General features: G+C 38.4%; 1 protein-coding gene across 3 annotated transcripts in view; it reads left to right on the top strand.

Moving 5' to 3' along the window:
* The window catches only part of dlgap4a (discs, large (Drosophila) homolog-associated protein 4a), a 103,715-nt gene that overhangs the window by 79,015 nt on the left and 2,987 nt on the right, over window positions 1-21,713 (top strand). For 2 of the 3 annotated variants that reach the window (XM_008414207.2, XM_017305875.1), the window contains 10 exons: window positions 2,046-3,288; window positions 3,576-3,811; window positions 4,163-4,240; window positions 5,388-5,535; window positions 8,251-8,470; window positions 16,976-17,400; window positions 17,487-17,584; window positions 19,263-19,693; window positions 20,523-20,614; window positions 21,514-21,666. In XM_008414207.2, coding sequence (XP_008412429.1) covers window positions 2,110-3,288; window positions 3,576-3,811; window positions 4,163-4,240; window positions 5,388-5,535; window positions 8,251-8,470; window positions 16,976-17,400; window positions 17,487-17,584; window positions 19,263-19,693; window positions 20,523-20,614; window positions 21,514-21,666 — 3,060 coding nt within the window. In that variant the 5' untranslated portion in view covers window positions 2,046-2,109. The remainder of the gene's footprint in view (window positions 1-2,045; window positions 3,289-3,575; window positions 3,812-4,162; window positions 4,241-5,387; window positions 5,536-8,250; window positions 8,471-16,975; window positions 17,401-17,486; window positions 17,585-19,262; window positions 19,694-20,522; window positions 20,615-21,513; window positions 21,667-21,713) is intronic. The other variant, XM_008414208.2, reaches the window with a different exon arrangement.

The raw sequence follows: 21,713 nt of genomic DNA, 5'->3' as shown, positions 1-21,713 counted from the left end.
TTGATGCAGCTGTATATATATATATATAATTTATTTATTTTTTTTGTCCTGTATCTAAGTTCTCCTGTTTTATCCTCTGGGTATTAAAGGAAAGAATCAAAATACCGTAAATGCTGCAGTAAGTGGTGTTAGGAGGACACAAAATAAGATTTGTGGAAATGAGGGTCCAATTCCCTGGAACAAATAGCAGCTCTAAAATATTAATCTCATTTACATGTATGAGTCATAAAAAGTTCTGTGCTTTGTCAGTGCTACACCTCAAAGCTATACATCACCATGATGTTTTATACAGAGATTGTGGCTGTCTGGCTGGACCAATTCATACCATAAACAGAGAAAGCTGTTCTGTTTGCTGAGAATAATAACTCAGCTTTTTCTCTCATGTGATTAGTGGTGGAATAAGGCAGATTGTGACTGAAAGCAAAGACGTTTAATATAAGTTTTAAGTACACATCACTCGGGTGACAAGAAAGAAATGGTCCACCGGAATAGATTAAGCATTTATTACAACTATATTTAACATACATTTGCGATTTTTATGCACTGTGAGATCTTTGGGAGGTCTAATTTTGCCAGAAGATCCTTTTTCTTTATTAAAACATGAATGTGCAGTACAGGCACAGGTCTTAATAAAATTAGTGGAAAAAGAGATGCTGATTTTTTACAGTAAAAAGAACCATAAATGTTTAATTCTAGATATCCAAATGAAGTTCTGAGGCTGTCAGGATAAAATGAGCTTTGTGAGCAAATTGCATATTATCCAGCATTCCTTGCTTTTCTTAGCTTTCATAACTGAAAAAGCAGTTATGAAACTGTAGTTTCAGTTCTTTCTTGGTATTTCAGACACATGTTTTGATCCCTAATATTTCTGATATTTTTTACAATTAAGTTTTTTTTTTGTAGAATAGGCCTTACTATGGGACTAGGAAGACTGAAGTCTGTTTGTTGCCCTGCAGAACTGGGGGCAATAATATGTCTCTATTTTATTTAAAGTTCACGAAAAGCTTAAAATTAAACAACTGTGTTGATTTTAGCATTGGCTCTTGTAGTTTCATAAGTTTAACAGAACAGCTAATGACTTCCATAACGTTATACAAGCTGCATAAACCCATCATTGCTTTATCTGAGGAAGTCCATATTTAATAAACACCTTAAAAATGTAGCTGAAGATCTCATTTTTGTAGTAATTTGGAAGAGACTTTTGGTTGCAGTGAATAGTTGGTGGACTAAAACTGAAACTGAAACAGTGTGCAATTAGGCCAAGATTGTTACATTTGAAAATGTTTTAACAAACGAAATTTAAAAAATAAGTTAAATTCTTTATGACATATTTTAAAAAGGGATCATTAATTTGTTAATCAAAGTAAAAAATATTTTAAAGCACCAGTTGAAAGTTAAATTTGATTAAATATGTTAAATTAAAACCCAGCTGAAACACAAGATGATTGAATAGACATATTCAAAGGACATCTATTTGTTCTTTTTCTCTGCACCCATTTATTTTAGTGCTGTATTGTTTACTAATATAGATTTCCTAAATGTTACTCTTTTTTTTAGATGAAGCGTAAATGTTTTTTTCTTAAACTATTTTTTGTGTAACTGCTACTATTGCCCCACCTGCTGGTTAGTTTTATTAAAACAACTCACTGTACTGTTTGTTGGAACTTGATGAAGAGGAAACAGGCTTTGTAATACTGTAAAAAGTCCCGTGCTGCAGAGATTATAAATTACTTCTTTAGTTTGTTTACCCTGTTTAATTTTCTGAAAATTAAAAACTTCTTAATTGGACTCTCAGTCATTTAAGCTTTAGGAGTAAAAGTCTTTCCTGCAGTTCAGAGATCGTAAACAAGTGGCTCTTTAACTGTTGCTCATGCATAATTAATTAGAAAAAGGGAGAACAGCAAATTGGTTAACCTGAAAAATAAATGGATAGCTGGAATGATCACAAGTTTTGCTAATTTAGCTCAGTACAAGTGTGATACTAAACAATCATTTTCAGTTCATTTCATAATTTATTTTTGTTTTCCATTTTTTTCTAATTGCAGGTGAAGCCCATCATTGGACCCAGACTGATTGGAGACATGTTCTGAGCTCGACATCTTGGCCACCATGAAAGGGTTAGGAGCCAGCCGCAGCCGCCACCTGTCTGACTCGTGTGAACCAGCGGGGTGTGCTCAGAAGCCTCTGTGCCCCCTGACGTCTGATCCTCACAGCTCCTTTCTGTTGAGTCCTACAATAAACCACTATGGCACTTTGGACCCACATCTCCATCACTACACTCCCACCAGCCCCACCTCTTTGACCCCTGACTGTCTGCTGCCTTTCAGCCAGGTTCCTAACAGCAGCACCTTCCCTCGCCTGCATTTTACCCCCCAGGCTGACCAGCTCGACTGCCCCCAGAGCTGTATCCCCGGCGGTGGAGTCGGGCAGGGGGGCAGGGCCGCTGCTCTGTCCACCTCGTTGTCAATGGGTATGGGACTGGGCCTGGGTTTGACTGGTGCTCCCATGATCACCAGTGGATCTGCCACCATATCCTCTGCTGCAGCAGCTAAGATGAACCGATTGCCCTCGAGTCTTTTGGATCAGCTTGAGAGGCACCTGCCCCTGCAGCGAGATGGCTTCAGCACTCTACAGTTTCACAGAGGACGAATGTCTAAGCAGCGCAGTGAGAGCCCCGGTCGGATCCGCCACATCATGCACTCCGTGCAGAAATTATTCGCCAAATCCCAGTCTTTAGAGAACTCGGGGCTGAAAGGCAGCCTAAATTCAACAGGAGGTGGCGAGGAAGGTGGCAGACCAAGCCGCAGGAGTAAGAGTAAAGACAGGGCTAAGACTGAGGGATCAAAACAGAGACCTAGACCTAATACACTAGGCCTTTGGGGCTCAGATGACGCTCTGGACACTGACACTATCAAAGCTGGCACTATCGCTGTAGGTTACCGCAACCCACTGAGTATGATGACTCTTGGCAGAGCGGTGTCAGATAGCCAGACTGCTCTTAGACATATTCCACAGGGCTATAACACAATTTCTGCACATTCTCTAAAAACCTCAAAAAGCAGCAGCGACCTCAAGTTCCTGGCATGCCCTGCGATGCAGGTCGGAGCCAAGGAAGAGGAGCCAAGAAACAGGGGGAGCAAGGATGACATGGCGATGAAAAGGGGCACCTGGTCCACGCTCACTCTGAACCAGGCCAGGCAAGTGTTGCAGAAAGGCTCTGCTACTGTCAACAGGACTCTGCTTAAGACAAAGTCATGTCACCAGGACCTGGCCCAACAGTTTCTACAGGTAGGAGTTTTCCAACTTACCGAGAAATTATACACCCTGATGCCTAAACTTTTCCATGTTTTATCCAGTTACAACTAAACCTCAGTTCTCTAGTAAGTTCATTGTTCATAATGTTTTGTTAGAAATTTTAAAACAATTTGCAGGTTTTAGCTACATATCCTTTATAAGTAACATTTATTCACTTGGAGAAAATTGGAGATGAATGTTGCTAAAACTATCAGAAAAAGAAAGAATTAAGTATATACTTAGCTAAAAATGAGGAAAACATGAAAGTATTTGTTATACAGGTTCCTCTGGAGGACTGGACCGGAAATGTTGGTCATGGAAGAACCAAGGGAACGGAGATCCCGTGCAGAAGGATGCGCAGCGGCAGCTATGTTAAAGCCATGGGAGACCCAGAAGACAGTGAGGAATCTGAGGGAAGCCCCAAACCTTCTCCGAAATCAGCAGCACGTCGCCAGAGCTACCTGAAGGCCACCCAGTCCTCCCTGAGTGAACAACAGCCACCACCACCACCTCGCAAGTGAGCAACTTCAAATAGGTCACACTGAAATTCTGGCTTTGGCTACCATGCTTATCGTTTTGCTTTTGTCTATGTTTTTTTCTTTAAACATAATTTACCAGCAAATTGTTTTGTGAACATTGTTTCCTCAAAGGAAAACAGCAGGTGGCAGCATCCCTTCACAAACCACCATCCCATTGTACAGCCGAGGTGTTTATTTAAACGAGTTATAGACACTGTGCATGAAGGTGGAGCTGCGATTTAATTAGATCATATGGGAACAGACAAATAGCATCGCTCTGTAATTGGTGCAAAAAAGCAACAGGAGGTGAATTTTTGCCATGTGCTCTACTCCTACACCCACATGGACAGGTCTCGCTGCTACGCTCTCATGCGGGAGGATTTTCTGTGGTCTCCTCTGCAGAGTGCATGCTCTATGCAGCATCTGAGGTCAGTGTGATCCACAGGCAGGCAGTGTGGCGTTCCTTTCACCCTCACCTGCCCTCCCTCTACTACCCACCACCTGTTTTTTGCCCTCACTTGCCTAATATTTTTTCCTTAGTGCCTCAGTAGAGGGTCAAAAGTGCCACAGTGCAATAAATAAGCACAAGCATACATAAATATTGAAACGTAATCTGGTAAAACATGCGTCTATTTACTTAAAAAGACATTTTTGAGTTGTGTATATATATATAGATATATATATGTTCCATGACACAATCATCCAGTATAAACTGATTGCCTAAATGTTTATTAAATAAATATTTTAAAAAGAAATATTACATAAGATGAACATAAATTGAAAAAAAAAAACAATTATTTAAATGTATAATAATCTAAGCATGAATAAAAAAAACAATCAAACCAAAACTATTTTAACTACTTTACTACTAATTTATTATTTTTAATTGTAGAAAAATACCCATTTTCAAATATAAATTCAGAATTTGAAATAATCATTTGAAAATACAAGTAACATTAATTTGAATATAGAAAATCCACATTTAAATAATTCTTATGCATTTCATTTATCTATTTTGTGTAGGTGTTTTTTTTTTATTATTTTGAGTGTTGTCTATGTTTTGTAAACGTCTTCATTTTTTGTTTTATTGTGGCATTTTTGGCCCTTGGTGCCCCAGTACCATCTTTCGCCTTGCAGGTACCCTCAACCACATGTTTGCACTTGACTTTTAAACTTGCTTCCTTGAGACCTTGATGTAAAAATTTGTAAATTATCTTCATGCAAATCCCTTCAGCATGTGCTGTTGCTTAGTGCACACATTGCCACAAACAGCACCAACCAGCCTTTTAAGACAGAACAGAGGAAATTGATTTCCAACCAGTGAAAAAGACTACTTAACAAACCTTTTTTTGACAGATTTGCTTATAAATTGCTGTTTCCTCTGTGCTGCTTTTTACATGCTAATACATATCACCATCCACACATTTCAGCAGTATTTAATCTTTCAACACCACAGGGGATTTTATTTAAGAGTCTGGTTTAAAATATCCACAGAAATTCATCAATTAAACACAACCTACACTTGTTCCACTCTCAGACTCACGAGAGGCTAATAATCAAATTCCTGACCCACAGCTCCCTGCCGTCCCTCAAAGAGCTGCCTACTAATCGGAGCCTTGATAACTTGGACTGCCTGGTTAGCCCTGTGGAGGCTCCTCCTCGCTACAGGAACAGTGATTTCAGCCAATGCTCCGGCACACTGGGCAGAGGCTTGGGCACTCAGGTAGGTCTACAATCTGAATGAATGTGTTGCACTCTCTTTTATTTGGGATTATTTTATCTTTCCTACTACCTACTTAGCAGGTAAAAGGTCTGTGCGTAATTATTTTAACATAAGTTCACATTTAAACCAGCTGTGTAAAATGAGGGCTGACATATATAATCTCTTGCAAAATTATTCACACCCATAGAAAGTAGTGGACAGGGATGCACTGATACAAAAATCTGGGCTGGTATCAGTATCTGATATTAATATTGTTGTAATGGCAAACATCCAATAAGTACTGGTATTGTAATTACATATATATATATTTTTTGACACCCTGAAAAACAGACATCACTGACATTGCTTCTCTGTTTCAGTTAAATATCCCACCACCCTCCACCGCCCAAAACACATACTCAAACAGCAACAAAACAAAAATAAATGACTTCTGAATATCAGACAGATACCAATTTCTTAATATATGCAGATATATCGTGCATTCCTAGTGGTAGAAAACTAACAATGCACATCCCTCTGAAAGCACTATCCCATGAGACATGGTGTTGACACCAATCTGTGGATTGTTTTTTTGAGGGGGTTTGGTTGGAGATTATGCAAAAATCAACAGTGGTAAAACTTGTTGCAGGACTTGTTAGTGGCTGCAAACATACGAGACTGGTTAAAGGTTCACTTTTTAGAAAGACGCCAACACCAAACATACAGTCATAGCTACAACACAGTGATTGAGATCATAGCATATTCATGTGTCACAATGGCCCAGTCCAAGTACAGGTTGAAATCAAATTGAGAATATGTGAAAACAGCTGAAAATGAATGTTGGTAGACTGTCCATACATTCTAACTATAGCAATTTTGCAAGGAAAAACTGTTGCAAAAGAATTGCATTGGCAACGGCGACATGAGGTGATTCTACAAAGTGTTTACTTAGGAGGGAAGGTGGAAATAGAAGCCACACTTTTCAGATTCAAAATGTAAAACCTCAAGTCATATATCTTTCACTTAAAATGTTTGTAATACTTTGTGTTGTTCTGCTGCATAAAATATAAATATGTGACACAATGTACAAACATTCAAGATGTATGAATATTGTTTCAGTTAAACATTTGTCTTCAAACAACCAGTGGTTTTTGAACATGCCTAATAATAAAAGTGCTCAAAGAACATTTGCAGATTGTTAAAATATATTACCTGGATAAGTGAACAACTTCATCCAGAATTTGGTTTGAATGCTGAACCACCTACTATGATCAGTTGAAGCAAAAATAGAACTGCAGAGAAGCAAAGATGTTGCTATATTTGGACATGTTTTGCATAAACCAGGTGATGATTGAAAGAATCAGGTTATCCTGAGATGAAGGTAAAGTCAGTCATACTATGTTATTCTCTTATATACATCTGAATAAATGTGAAGTCAAATGTTATTAGGGATTTTATTATCACCCCTCCAAATAAATCCTACAAGTTATTCATTTATGTTACTGAAATTCTTTGCATAGACAAAATTATATTTCTAAAGTCTTAGCATAGCTCCAGATATCTCAACTTGCTCTCACAATGAAAGAAAAACTATTTTTAGGAGATCATGAAACGAAATCATGATTTTATTTCATCTGTAACCTTACCAACAACAAAATGACTATTTCTCTATAAGAGAGTATTTAAAGTGAAGTTCTATTAAAAGGTGATAAGCAGACATCTTTCGTCACACAGATAAATCTCATCAGGTCATTCATGTTGCACACCTCCAGATTAGCTGGCTAGTTTTAGGAAAGCCAATAAATACTAAAGCAGACTTCTACCACCTTAACTCTGATCTAAAAATGTCACAGCATTTCATACTAGTATGTTACTAACTTTTAAACCATTGCCACTTTGAATTGGAGGTTATTGTTTTTTGTTTTTACAGAGAATCGAAAGATTATTTACATGGGGAGTGGAAGTAGGTGCCAATGCGTCAACATTTATCTTTCTGTGTAGAACGTACCGAGAACAGAACATGTAAAGCATTCCTGGTCCAAGTAGCTCACTGTTATAAAAGTAAGACAGCGTAAAAATCAACAATACAGTGTTTGCCAAAAACCATTATTATTACCATTATTATTATTTTCTGTCTTTATACTGCTTTACTTTATTATAAAACTTCTACTTTGCCTGGAAATCCTTAACTTGTTTCATTCTCAGTATGTCCTTGACATGGGAAGGTAATCGACGCAGCACCGCCTTCTACCTTCATTTCCTTTGGAAATAATACTCAAAATCTCTGCATCCAAACAAATGTGAGGACAGTTTAAAGGATAAAATAAAATTAATTCTATTCACACTAAATGGTCATTTTGAAATAGAAGTTATTTTAGGAAGGAGAAGCCTTCCTTGGTCTTGGCCCGATTGAGGCTAGCTATTAGCTTCAGGCTCAGCTAAATACTAAATAAACATATTAAGAGAATTATCTGCTGCCACTAAGAAATTAACTGATTATAACCTTTTAAAAAAGCCTCTTTTTAAAAAGTCTGTACTATCAGATAAATGACATGATGCAGACTACAGTAGGATTACCCTAAGTACTTAGAAATAGGAAATACTTTAAACACTATGTTATTTTTATAATATTTTCCTTCTCCTTCATCCCCACCCCATGTGAGCATAAATCTGCCTATGTATGGTTGTTAGTTTGCCCTCTGCCTTCAGTGCGTCAGTCTGCACATGTTCTTTCAGGTATTCGCTCAGGGCTGTGGACACTCGTTACCATACTGTGAGGGGGAATCAAAGGCAGTCGAGGCTCTGGATCTGCCTGCTCCCACGTGCTTCCGTTCTCGCAGTCACAGCTACCTGCGGGCAATCCAGGCGGGCTGTTCCCAGGATGAAGACACAGCTTCAGTGGACTCGGAGACACCACCGCCCACCGCTGTAGGCTACAGCTACAGCTCCAACACAAGTGAGTACCACTTGGAGGAGGACCTTTAATTGCGTCAGTCCTGTGTTAAGAAAAAAGCAGGCTTGTCGTGTGTGATCCCATTTGGTAATTGACACAGTAATTGCATACATGCACAATGCAAATTAAAGGACGAAGAAATAAATGTATGTTAAATAAACTTCCTTAAATGATAAAGCTTATAGTAAAAGAATGTAAAAAAAAAAAAAAAAAGTTGCAATGTATCTGAAGTCAATATTAGTTTTCCTAAAAGAAAGTGGTGGCAGCTCTCAGTCATGACATCTGTCTATTTGTATATATTTCTGTACACCACCGTCTTAGTGGTTCCTCACAGCTGACATATAAGATCACGAATGAATCATCATGGCCCTTTACCAAAGCTAACTAATACAGCACCTTCTGAAAGTCTGCTAGAGTTATGAAAGTCTACTTGTTGACGTCAGTTGAGAATTATACCAACTGGGAGCAGCAGTGTTTGTGGATGACAACTTCACCTTATGAATCACATCAAGCTGTATGCCAAGAATGAGCATCACATCCGACAAACTGGCTCACCTAACTATGACATTCACCTTGGACAAAGAAACATCAATTCAAGTTGGTCAAATGTTATCTACGGCAGGTAAGATGATTATAACAGAAGGGGTTGAATGACTAGAATTAAATGTACCAGATGTTCACACACACACACCTGTTACCCTGTTAGAATAATATCCTGACCAAAAAGAGATCCAATCCACCTCTACCAAGACAAGGAAGCTGCTCACCATGCATAAAGGGTTTCATTCATCAACGTCCATCAATCAGCCTGACATATCAAGTGGAAGAAGGAAGCGAACTAGTGAGAGCAGAAATATAATCCTGATGTCGAACCCTATGTGAAAGATGACGAGGATGAGCCATCATGCATGTTATCGTCATGATATTAAGATAATGTTCAAGAAATATGTATTAAAATATTTCTGATTTTATTTATATTCAAATAATAAATGTTGAAAAATATTTTTACGTTTTTCAGATTGTAGATTACTTGGTTTTGCTGAAACCAGGAATGGCTTTCACGGCAGTTCATCTTTTGCAACGACTCCCATTTATGTTTATTTATATATTTTTGATACAATACAATAGAAATGACTCAAATCAAGAGTTGCTTTGTTGTCCGAGGTAACAATAGACCACAATAGCCTGGATCCGAGGTTGTTTTTCTTGCGTCTAGACTGGATTCAGTTCCCGCGGCGGCGCTCTCGAAATGCAACGCACCTACCCTTAACAAGCTCACATACAACGTAACGCTGACGCGTAAGCCAATCGCCTTCATCTTCGATAACCTCGAGCTTCGCCTCTATCCAATCGTTGTCGGACGTCAGCCACTAACAGCGTGGACTCCAATCGTCGGCTTTAAGGGCGTGCACCACAAATCTTTTCTTTACACCGTCGTTGTGTATCCAACAGCGGGGCACCGTCTACCGTCTGTCTGCTGCAGATGAATGAACAGAAACTAAGGATTTCAGAGCTACCAACAGCACAGTAAGGTTTTATGTAATTTATCACCACTAACCGTTACTGTTCGGACTGTTACTTGTTGTCGACTATCTAGCAACAGTAAGCTAACCCGAGCTAACGTTGATGGTGTTGGTAGCTAGCTGCTGTGGATGAAGAAAGCGGTAAGGATTAGAAAAAAAACTAGGATCGTTTGTGTGCGGCTGAGAGGCAGTAATGTGGCTGCTACTGGCAAGAGTAATGGCAGTGAGACTAAAAGCCTTCTCTTTGTGGTTTCCACGCCCGTATCATATCACATAATGCCTCGGGCCATTACACCGTTAAATGCCCGGTGTGGGTAGCACGCTGCGGCGAGCATCTCTCGGCTAACAGTGGAAGCTAACCGGCGGAGCTATCGTGTGAACTGTCCGGTATGAACACGGCAGTCATCCAGGAAAATTAATAATCAATCCTTTTATTATAGCAGGCACACTGCACTACCTGGTATAGTTTGAGGAAATGAATTATCTTTATTCAAAGCTGTTCAATTACGACCGAACTGTCATCCAAAGTAACGGGGAAAAAAAATCCGGAATAACAGGAAACAGCTTCAGGGTTATTTAACTGGATATTCGTTTCATTCCAACTTTTTCCTCTTTGAGTTAAGAATAGATCTTAGATTAAGTAGATCGCCTTTTCCGATACGTTTGGTGTAATTATATGACAGTGATGTTTCCAATGACACGAAGGAAGCCACGGCTACATTTTGCTGTATTCATCAATCTCTGTTCAAAGTCCAAAAGGCATTGTACTTCATTTTATTTTCACTTAGCAAGTAACGTTCTGTTTTAGACTCCCTGAAGGTTTATAATCAATAATAGGCTTAAGTATTTATCAATTTTACATGATATCTGTAGGGTGAGTAGATGCAGTGACTAATTTGAGCATAAACATTTAAAGAGTTTAATTCAGCTGCTGACACCAGTTGAGTATCTTTGGATTTACAGCAAAGATTCACCGATTATTCTTTCCCAGGCCAGTACCAATTATTTTCCTTTGAAGTCTGTACTATGGTACTTTTTCTGATGTTGATTAATCCCCACTCCTTATAACATTTAAGAGGATTACATTTTTTTTATCTGTGCTCTTTGACACAGGTAGTAGGTTTGAGTTTTTAGATTTGACTCATTTTATTGTTGTAGGGAAAACTTTCTCACAGCCATTCAAGGGGAAATTGTCCGATTCTGGTCTCTGGATGATCGAATTGTTCTATTGTTTAGAGACGTGTACCATTTTCATGTAGCAGCTACATTCTAGTCAGTTTATAGGAACACAATCGATAATTCATCTGATTACTGTACTGTAGTGCAATTTAGCTGTTCAGACTCTTCTGGAGACTTTTAAGGAAAATCACCTTAAACAAGCTGGTGTGTGCATCAAATCTCCACATCCACACTGAAAAAAGATTATTTTACATTTGCAGAGACGAGCTGAAAATACTCGAGATGTCATGAAATCAGATTTGGAGATTCGTTGTGGTTACAGGGTGTGTTCATGTTAATCCAGAGCCTGCCTGTGTATTACCATGGGTAGACTGTGAGTCATCCTCCACAGTTTTACACCCTCTTCCTCCCAGACTCATTGATGAGGTAATATTTAAACTGAATGGGCAAACCAACTGTAGTTTCAACTGCAGATGTCTTGGTGATGAGCATCATGCCATTAGCCGTGTACAGGAAGGAGTCATCCTTTTCCAGCACTAATGGCATATGCAAGAATTCCAGGCAGCCTGTTAATTTTACATCCAAACGTAGCTTTTAGCTGTGATGCAAACATTTATTGAATTAAGAAACAACTGTCACAGTTATTATACAAGAAGGCATGAGATTATGTATAAGACATTCTTAATAAATTAACATAAGACAAACATGGACTGGTATGAGCATCATGTACTTCAGTTGAGATTTCTGTGACAGATGAAAAATAAAAATGTACAGAGGTCCTGATCATTATGGAAGTATAAGGCCTAATCCATATGTAGTCGGATATCTGGGAAACCAAATAGATTTTAATGATTTGGCCATTTATCTACATGTAAACACTGCTTAATATGAAAAAAAAAAAAGATTAATAAAAACTAAGACCAAAGTGGAAATTTGAGAAGTCTCCTTCTTTGTGTTTGCATGTGGACATTTGAAACGGGAGATTTAGAGGTCCACACATCACAGTCTGTGTGGCCATTGTTATTGTTTGGTTGAGGAAAAGTGTCTGCCATCAGTGAGGTACTGAATTTGATGTCGGTCCAGACGCTTTTTACTTGGTTTTACAAGGCCAGCTGCTTTAATACGAAGAGTTACGATGGAGAACAAATGCTTGGAGGTCAGCTGTGTTACACCAGCCATTCCTCCCTATACAGAGGCACAATTCTGTTCAACGTCCACAAACTTTGTTTGATACAATTCCAAATCGACATTGTCTTGTGTTTTATGAACTTAATATTCTAACACTGTACTTAAAAGTAGTTCAACCTCTCTGTCTGTTGAAACAAATGAACCTCTTGGTGATATTTCATCCCCAGCAGGAAGTTGTGGTTGTTTTTAAGGATTGTGATTGGCTGACAGGTTTTAGCTTTGCCCTACACTGCCCCCTATGGGTTTGGCATGTTTAAAACAATTCTCCCTTGTGCATGATACTTTTTAAAAATGATGTGGCGGAAATCTTCATTTTTATAAAGACCCGGGTGTATAAAACCCAAGATTTAACTTTTTGCAGCTTTCTGTCATAACATGGTGTGGGGTTCAACTCTGAAGCATTTTTAAAAGGGAGATTTTATTTTTAAAGGTTAGTTTATTTTCCACATAATGTGTTTTATATAAAAAAAAGCTCTTTAATACCCTGTAAAATCATTCACTGTTCTGCTGAACCACAGCAGTTTTATATTTGTGAAACTTGAATAAAAGTAAATTGTATAACAGATTTCACAGGGTCCTTGAATTATTCTTTTTCATTATGAAAAGGGCACAGTATCACGTCAACTAAAAATTCAAACCAGATCTGTATAAAATGGTCAAATTGCTGTCATTTAGAAAAGCACCCGACTGCTAATTAAAAAATGTTGAATACTATGCTAATATTGTACATAATAACTTTTGGATTTGACGTATAAACAAGAATACAGAATAAATTCAGTATTGTGTTTAATGTTATCAATTTGCTATTTTCAATAGAAAACACCAGTACTTTGTGTAAATTGTTATGGGAAGCTGATTTATGATGCAGACCATCTGAAGCAAAATGAACATTAAAAGGAGAAGTGAGATGTGTGTAAATGCTCTAGATGTCCTTGTGTTATAAAGTCTTTATGCCTTTCTCATACATTTACTATGTATTAACTTTACCATTATATTCATTTGCCACTAAGCTGAGGTTTTTCTCAAGTTAAAAAAATGAAAGCTAGGCATGACGGTAACACTGTATTCAAGTCAGCTGGGAAAAGCATTGATGTGTAACTTTGTCCCATCAAAGGCCTTTTTGCTTGTATTCAATCATTTGATCCCGACCAGTAATTTGAATAAATGCAGTGACGCGTATTTCAGTCTACTTTTTGTTCCATGTCTTCACCATAGGATTATGTTTTCATCAGACTTTGTATCTGTTCTGGTTGTTTAAGATCCTTTTAGAGCCAAAAGCCTTTGAAAATATTTTATTTCTAAAGCAAACTTCTGCAGTTGACGAGTCAGACAAGGCTAAAATATATTTATGCTGCCTCTTTTGTCCTTAATGTACTTCCAGTCTGAATGTGTCCCTATTTTAATCTTCATCATGATTCCCACGGCCTGTCGGCCTGCAGAGTAAAACAAACAAATGGTGGAAAGAGGCTGGCCTACTACCGCTTCTCGTATTTAGGCTCATTCAAATTTTTACTGAGTCACTTCAACAAGAACCTGCATTACTAAATTTGGTGCTTGAATGAAAACTTATGTCCAGATTTTTTAACCTCATATTTGTTTTTTATTAATTGAAAAAACTTATCTAAATAAACTCAGATGTGAGCCTGATTGAATTTCATTTTGAAATATCAATTATAGTAATTAGATTATTTTTTTTTTTTTTCCTGTAAAGATACATTAATGGAAATGTCAACATCACATGCGTACTGAAGCGTTGGGTAGATGTGAGAAGTCCAGTAGTGGTCATCGGATGTCTCTCTGACCTAACCTGTTCATGGAGTTGGAGTATTATGAAGCAGAGTTGACATGTGACACAATTAGTTTATTTGATGAAGCTGATTTTGGTCGTGCGGAAAAATGTACAAATGGAAAAGTATTTGGGCCCCTGAAAATATAAATTGTAACAAGAACCAGTGGTTATGGATTCATTTTGACACAAAACTGCAAGTCATGTTTACGTCCGTCATATCCTAGATGTAGCTGTTGCTGTCTGCCTGTAAGTGCATCATATTGATTTAAATGCAGGGAATTGTATTACACACCCAATAAGTTGCTCAGCGTTTGAGCTTGATGAATAATGGTGAGATGTCTTGCAGACTAAAAAGCTGAGGGAGGTCCACAGTTTCAGAAGCCGATGTGCGTTTTCCTGATAGTGTGTGCTTGTAGACAACAAATGTAACAGAGTCATTCAAAGTTACTCGGCCACATTCTTCAACAAGAGGAATGTTATCAATCTGCGCTCTTAAGTTCTGTATGAAACGCCTCATTCATTTGGAATAAATGTTATCTTGTGTCCTTGAGAAGTGGAGTTTTGTGAGGCTAGACTATGACTGCAGACCAGAGAAGCTTGCAGTACTTGAATTGCATGACCTGGATTCCAGAGTCGTGTTTGTGTATGTTAGTGGGATTTAATGAGGGCCTTACTGGTTCTTTGCGTCACTGGCTGCTGATGGAAGTGCAGTTCTCTCAGAATTATAGGGTGTTGGTTTGCTATTTAGATGGAGCTACTACTGGAGAAAATTACCGCAGAATTTTCTGTCTTTTAGCAAAAGTAATTTCAATTGCCTGGTCAGCTATTTTAAACCAAGTATTTTATCCATTACGTGTGTTTTTAAGACCTGTATTCTGCCAGATGGTTGTGGTATGGTTTGATTCTTAAATGTCCTAGTAATGTTTTGATAATCAACATGTGGTGACATTTGTCTCCCATTCTCCCTAAATGTTACAAGACTTGAGGGAATTCTGCATTATCTAACACCACCCCTGCTCATTTATTCATGAGAGAGAAAAACAAATAAAAGTTTGTTTTTTTTTCCCCCCCCTATCACAATGAATATTTGTGCTTGGGCTAATTCAACAGAGGTCCAGCCGACTGGTGCTAGTCTTATAATTAGTGGAATAAATAAATCAGTGGATAGTGGAAATCGCCTTAGTGGAGTGGCTGTATCTCAAATGATTGTAGTAAAATGACACCTGTGCCTTTAAGGGCCATTCACTGGTTAATCAGTATTCCTGGCTACCATTACAGCATGAAGACAAATGTACCCTTCAAGGAAATCAGAAAAAAGATTATTGAAAAGTATAAGTCAGGGGGACGGATACATAAAGCCTCTAAAGTACTGAACATCCCCTGGAGATCAGATGCATCCATCATCAAATGGAAGAAATATATGGTTCATGTCCAAGACTGCCTAGATGTCATCCTATCAAACTGAGTGACCCTTCAAAAAGGAGACTAGTGAGCGAGAGGTCCGTTACCGACATGTTTTTTCTGGTTTGATATTCTCATAGAATAACCTTTTAGTATACGAGTGTATTAATTAATCAGGCAGTTTGCTCAGGTAGCTAGCCTGTGCTCTGCTGCCTAACAGATATGCTGTTCATATTGTGGACTGTAGTTTTGAGACATTATCTAGGACATGTTACACAGGCTATCATGTCTGCTGCCTGGAAATTAATCTGTTCGCATGTCAAGAAATCACCATCCACAACAACTCTTTGAAGATACCTGGATTATGACATCAAGTTTACATTTGCCATAAAATAAGTATTTTTGAGTTGAATTTAATTGATTCACAATATTTTCTGCTCTTTTCTAAGTCTAAAATATTTTTATGTTATCAAGCAGCATAATTGCATCGGAAGCATTTCAAAATAGACATTTATATACGTTTTCCTGAAAATTCAGTTCTATTTTAAAGCATAGATAAGTAACATCTAGTTGTCTGTCAGGTTTTTTTTAATCCAGTTTCTCTGCTTTTCAGCTTCCCTTTCATTCTATTTATACTTTGGAGCAAATTTTTCAAGCTGTTAGTGACGCAAAATCCATTATGTCTAATTCTTTTTTAATTAATGCACATATGTCTTAGATTTGTGTCTGTCTGTCTGTTGTCATTAAAGAAGGCTATTAACAGGAAAGTCTGAAGAAACTCCCTAGAGATTAAAGCATATAAAGGTGTGGCATGTAAGAGAAGATCCCAAGAGACGCACTGACGTCAGTGAAACACGACAAACTCATCTCAGAGAAGCAGAGGTAGCAGTCAGTACTGCTTTATAAATGCAGTAATGAGGGCAAAGCATAGGTTAGTTTTTCAGTTGAGACATGGTAACGGTTTTAACTTTTGACCCTTCATATTTTCCATATTTCCAAACTGTGCACAGAACCAATCAATAAATTTTAACATTAATGAAATATTATTTCAATGTCACTTAATGAAGCACATTATTTGTATTGATTACACTCAGATTTGTACAAGATTTTATTTTTGTTAATGAGAATTTTCCACATACAGCTAATGAAAACATGACATTTAAGAATCGAATATTACATCAGACTAATAAAAAAATGTTAATACAGAAATGTGGTGCTTTGCCAGGTATGTGTAATGCCTTTGAGGTTATTTTCAAAAGGTACTTTAATCTGACTAAGCCTCATTGAAACACATTTTAATTTATTAAATCTAACTGTATTAAGTTTAATTTTGCTAATTGTTTTTAACTCTGAAAAAGATGAGGCCTTTTTTTTTCTTTTAATTTATGCTTTCTTTTTTTCTCCCCCTTGCCTCTTGTGAACAAACAGTCAGCAATAGGAAGGCTCCCCCTCCAGTCCCACCTCGCTCCGCCTCAAAGCCCCTCATCTCTGTGACGCTGCAGAGCAGCACTGAGTCGGCCCAAGACACATACCTTGACCAACAAGACCGGGGCAGCGAGGTCAACAGCCAATCGGGGCGCAGCAACTCATCCGACAGTCTCTGTAGCATACGTACGGGCAGCCTGTTGAAGAGAACCCAGCTTCCAAAAGCCCTCATCTCAATCGTAAGCCCTGCACTCGCTGCAGGCTCTGGGCCCCCGGTTCCTGCCCCCCGTGACCTCTCCTCCACCACTGTTGCGACCACCACCACCTCAACATCTACTCAGTCCCAAAATGACACCGTGAGCCCTGGTGCCAGCCTAGAGCAGCCCCCAACGGCACCCAAGAGGAAGCTCTCCTCTATTGGAATCCAGGTAGGCCTGCTTTGGTTTTCCACACACAACCTTGAAAACCTTTGGAACTACAATCCTTTAAAGTTTTAATGTTGTTGATATCTTAGGTGGATTGTCTTCTTCCAGTCCCAAGAGAGGAGCCCTTACCTCTGACTGCACCTTTAAAGTTTCAGTCGATTGGCGTTCAAGTTGAGAACGGCAGGCCGTAAGCAGCATTGCATATATTTGATAATTACAAATATACAAACAAGTATTGTTATCATTCTTTCTATCCTTCTTGCTGTGATTGGTCAGTAATTATTTCCGTTCAGAAGTGACGTCACACTGAGTGTGACAGCAGTTTCTGAACTCTGTACTACTCCCAAACATTTTTCTTAGACTCCACCTTTTTACTTTATTAGCCTTGCTCTCTTCCCTCCATCAGAACTGTACGTTTACACATGCAAACAGATATCTCAGCCCTCCATCTACAGTCAATCTAGTCATTTACTATTTATATGTCAGACTCTTTCCAGGATGTTTTAGTTTCATATATACATTTGGTTTTGCATATCTTTGTCCAGAGATGGAAAATCTTTAGCGTTATTAGTCCTTTGTCCTCTTGAAGAGCTGGATTCTCTAACATTCTGAATGCAGCTGCATGTCAGTTGTCAATTTAAACCTTGTGACTGTGTCAAATGACCACAAACCTTTAATCTCTTTAAGATAATGAGGGCATTACTAAAGCTGGACTTCATTTCCTCTTGGTGATTGTAAAATGTCTGACATGTTCCAGCTGTGAGGAGCATTATAGGTTCCAGTTTGGTCTCACATCTACACTGTTTATGGATGATGATTCAGAATGCTGAATGTGACTGGTACTCTTATAGCAATTCTTTCATTATTTCAAACTTGATGAAAACATAAGCATCTTGTGAGATCACAATAACTGTCCCAGTGAAAACACATTTCCACTGAACAGTAAGCACTTTAAAGTTCAGAGATCTTACTTTGATCATTTATTATATTTTTATTTTTCTAATGAAATCAGGTTGTCATTAACAGAACATCCTAACACAACTGTGAAACAGTAAATGAAAAACATCACCAGGACCTGATAAGGTCTAGGTATCTGCTGTAGAAGCTTGAGTGAGCAGCTGAAATGCGTCAATAGGAAATAGTTTTCTTTTTAAATAGCTCTTTACAGTTTTTGTGCTTCCACTGACTTCATTTTTAGGTAACGATCAAGTAGATTTTATCTGATTTCTGGCACAAACCAGTTTCTTACATAATTTAGAGTAAATCACATCCTAAAAACGGCACTGACCAACATTCACACCTGCTCATTGTTGACGTATTGTCACAGAACTCTGACGCTGAGCAGTATGTTAAACTTTTTATTTTTATTTCTCCATGAACACCTATGTATGTATGTTTGTGTATGTAGTGTATTTCCAGCCTCTATTCCCCCATAGCTAAGGTTTACTGATGGTTCATTTTGGTTGTTGGTGATTCTGGCAGTTAGCTTTGCAGCAAAACAAAGCTCTGATTGATGTCTCTTTTCTCTTAATTTGACTTTACTGTGCGGAACCTAGAGTGGAGCTGGCAATTCTAATGTGTTCTGTTCAGAGTAATTTCGCTGTAATCTTATTTGACTGCTTGCTGCTTTTTCTCCTACCTGTTGTATCAGATGACAGCAGTTTCATAAACATTAATGCTCCGTAGTACATTTCCTTGTAGTTTTACTCCTGCCATGTCCCGTATGTCATGTCTTTTTGGGCTCTTAATGCCTCATTATTTTGGATTCGAATGCATTCTGTCCTCAAACTCATAGTATGGGCCCAAAGTCCAATTATCTTCTTTAGGTTTGTCAGAAGCTGATGTTTTTGTTCATATCTCTGCAGTCTCAGTCGGGATAACAGCATGGCCTCCAGACAAAACACAGAGGTTGAGTCTCAGCCGCAGGATGCCACACCCACAGAAAACGCAACCAATTGCACCAACAGTCAGACTCTGAATAGCACCACAACTAACGGACAAGACAAAGCCATGGAACAGCATCACCTTAAACACACGTCGGCTCCGTCAAGGACACCCAGCTCGCCTCCCGAGACTCTGGACCCAGCTTTAGACCCCTCCTCTCTGCCGCCTCCAGACCCCAGCCTCGAGTCTGGGAACTGCAGCTCCCAGGGAGACGGCGTGCACTCCAGTACGCCAGCGTGCCTCCGAGACGGGAACTGGTTCCTGAAGCTGCTGCAGGCAGAAACGGCCCGCATGGAGGGCTGGTGTCAACAGATGGAGCAGGAGACCAAAGACAACAATCTCTCAGAGGAGGGTAAGTGAACGTCAAAACATTTAGGCCTGGTCGACTTTTGAATGTCTGCCGTCCTCATGAATTACAACATGCATTAGAGCTGCATAATGTAATATGAATATATAGTAATAGCATTATCACTGTGTGCAAAATTTGTATTGCAAAGGATGATTTGGCCAAAATCTTCCAAGTGCTTTGAACTTCCATTTTTCATGCTAATGTTTAGTGAGGTGGGCAGAGTCCACAGCTTATATGACTAAGCTTTAATCCATTTCCTTTTGGTTTTCATGCCAACATTCGATTCCGTTTGACCTCTTCTGTACGTACTTTATTCATATATCCATACAATTTTTTTTTTTTTTTCGTAACTGGGTTTTTAAAGCAAGGACAAATTTCACAGGCTTCTGTAGGTTATGTCTCAAATGTGTTTGTGTCTGTTAAAGCAGTACATCCTTTACTGCCATTAACTCAACTACTGCAGACCATTAAAGTGGGTGTAGGCTCTGCTATAGTTGGTTTGACTCCACTGCAGTCGTGTGATGTTTTCATCTTCCAGAATACGAAGCAGGCTCTCAGACCAGTCAATATCTACTTTCTGAAATATAAATGAGGGAAGACAACGAGCAGTAAAGGGTTTTTTAAATGGTCATTCTTTCTGTTCTGAGATGTTCAATAATGAGTTCCCATTTACATGCAAATACAGGGAATAAAATCACTGAATTGGTAGCAAACAATATAGTGAATGAAGGGCTTGTAAAAAAGCTGTTTAGTGTGTCAAGACAAACATCGCTCACAATTTTACATCTCGTGCGAAGTGTAAAGACGTGTTGTGTGTCTTTGCCTATTTCAGTGTTGGGGACAATCCGTAGTGCAGTAGGGAGTGCTCAGCTTCTCATTTCACAGAAGTTTGAGCAATTCAGAGGCCTCTGCAACGAGAATCTGGTGAGTAGTTTTATTACACCCTCAGTATTTCTCTGCAGATTAATGCTACCCTATATACAGGGTAGATATTCTCATCGTTGTACTATTTACTTGCCAGTTTGGTCAGACTTGTAGCTCACAACGAGTGACTGCAAATGCAGTCACTCGTTGATTTGACTCGCGTGGAAGAAAAAAAAACATTTCTGCTAATCCCAAATTTTATGGCTAAATATCAGTGCTTTTGTACTGAAGGAGGATGTATAAAGAGGTGAAAGTAGCATAGGAGGAAGTAGTTTTTTGCTTGATAAACTTTATGCTCACAAACATCTTGACTCCTTGTTCAGGCAAAAGGGCTGATTCAGTCATTGTTCTGTGTATAAATGACCACATGTTTATAAATTATTCCTGTTTTTTATGAAGAAAACCATCTGTCCTCTGTGCAACAACAGCCCATCAGACGCAGTGTCGCATGATTGCTAATAGCTTTCAGTCTTTAGAGACATGTGGAACCATGTTTTCTTTTTCCCTTTTTGTTTTATTTTTGTAATTGCATGCATACATGATTAGACATACTGCTTTATTTACATTTGTTTTAATTTATAGGTTTTGTGACTCTAAAATTTGGTAATTGCCTTATAAATCTGATCCATCAACTTTCATTTTGTGTGCGATATGATTCCTGCTGTACTGATGCCTTGTGTAGTCATCAGAACAACATTTTTGATCCAACTTTGCTGCTGTTAGTGTTAGACTTTAATTCTGCAAGTTTTCTATTCCTATTTTACATATGGTCAGGATGCGATTTCTCTTGACCCATTAGGTTAGCATTGTTGACAAAGAAAAGTCAAATATTTCCTTCAATTTCTGATCTAATAAAATATTTTAAATGGATTTTTTAATTTTTTTCTTTCAAAAAATAGAACTTGAATGCCAACCCAAGACCAACGGCACAGGACCTTGCAGGCTTCTGGGATCTGCTGCAGCTCTCAATAGAAGACATCAGCATGAAATTTGACGAGCTCTTCCAACTAAAGGCAAACAACTGGCAACTTCCAGAGAAGCCAGAGAAGAAGGTGATTGTTGTCAGTGTACTGTACAACAATTATACATACATAGTCAT

Source organism: Poecilia reticulata, linkage group LG7 (assembly GCF_000633615.1).
Source record: "Poecilia reticulata strain Guanapo linkage group LG7, Guppy_female_1.0+MT, whole genome shotgun sequence".
In the NCBI taxonomy this organism is placed as follows: Eukaryota; Metazoa; Chordata; class Actinopteri; order Cyprinodontiformes; family Poeciliidae; genus Poecilia; species Poecilia reticulata.
Note: the sequence above shows the minus strand (reverse complement) of the source record. Positions and strands in the feature narration are given on the sequence as shown.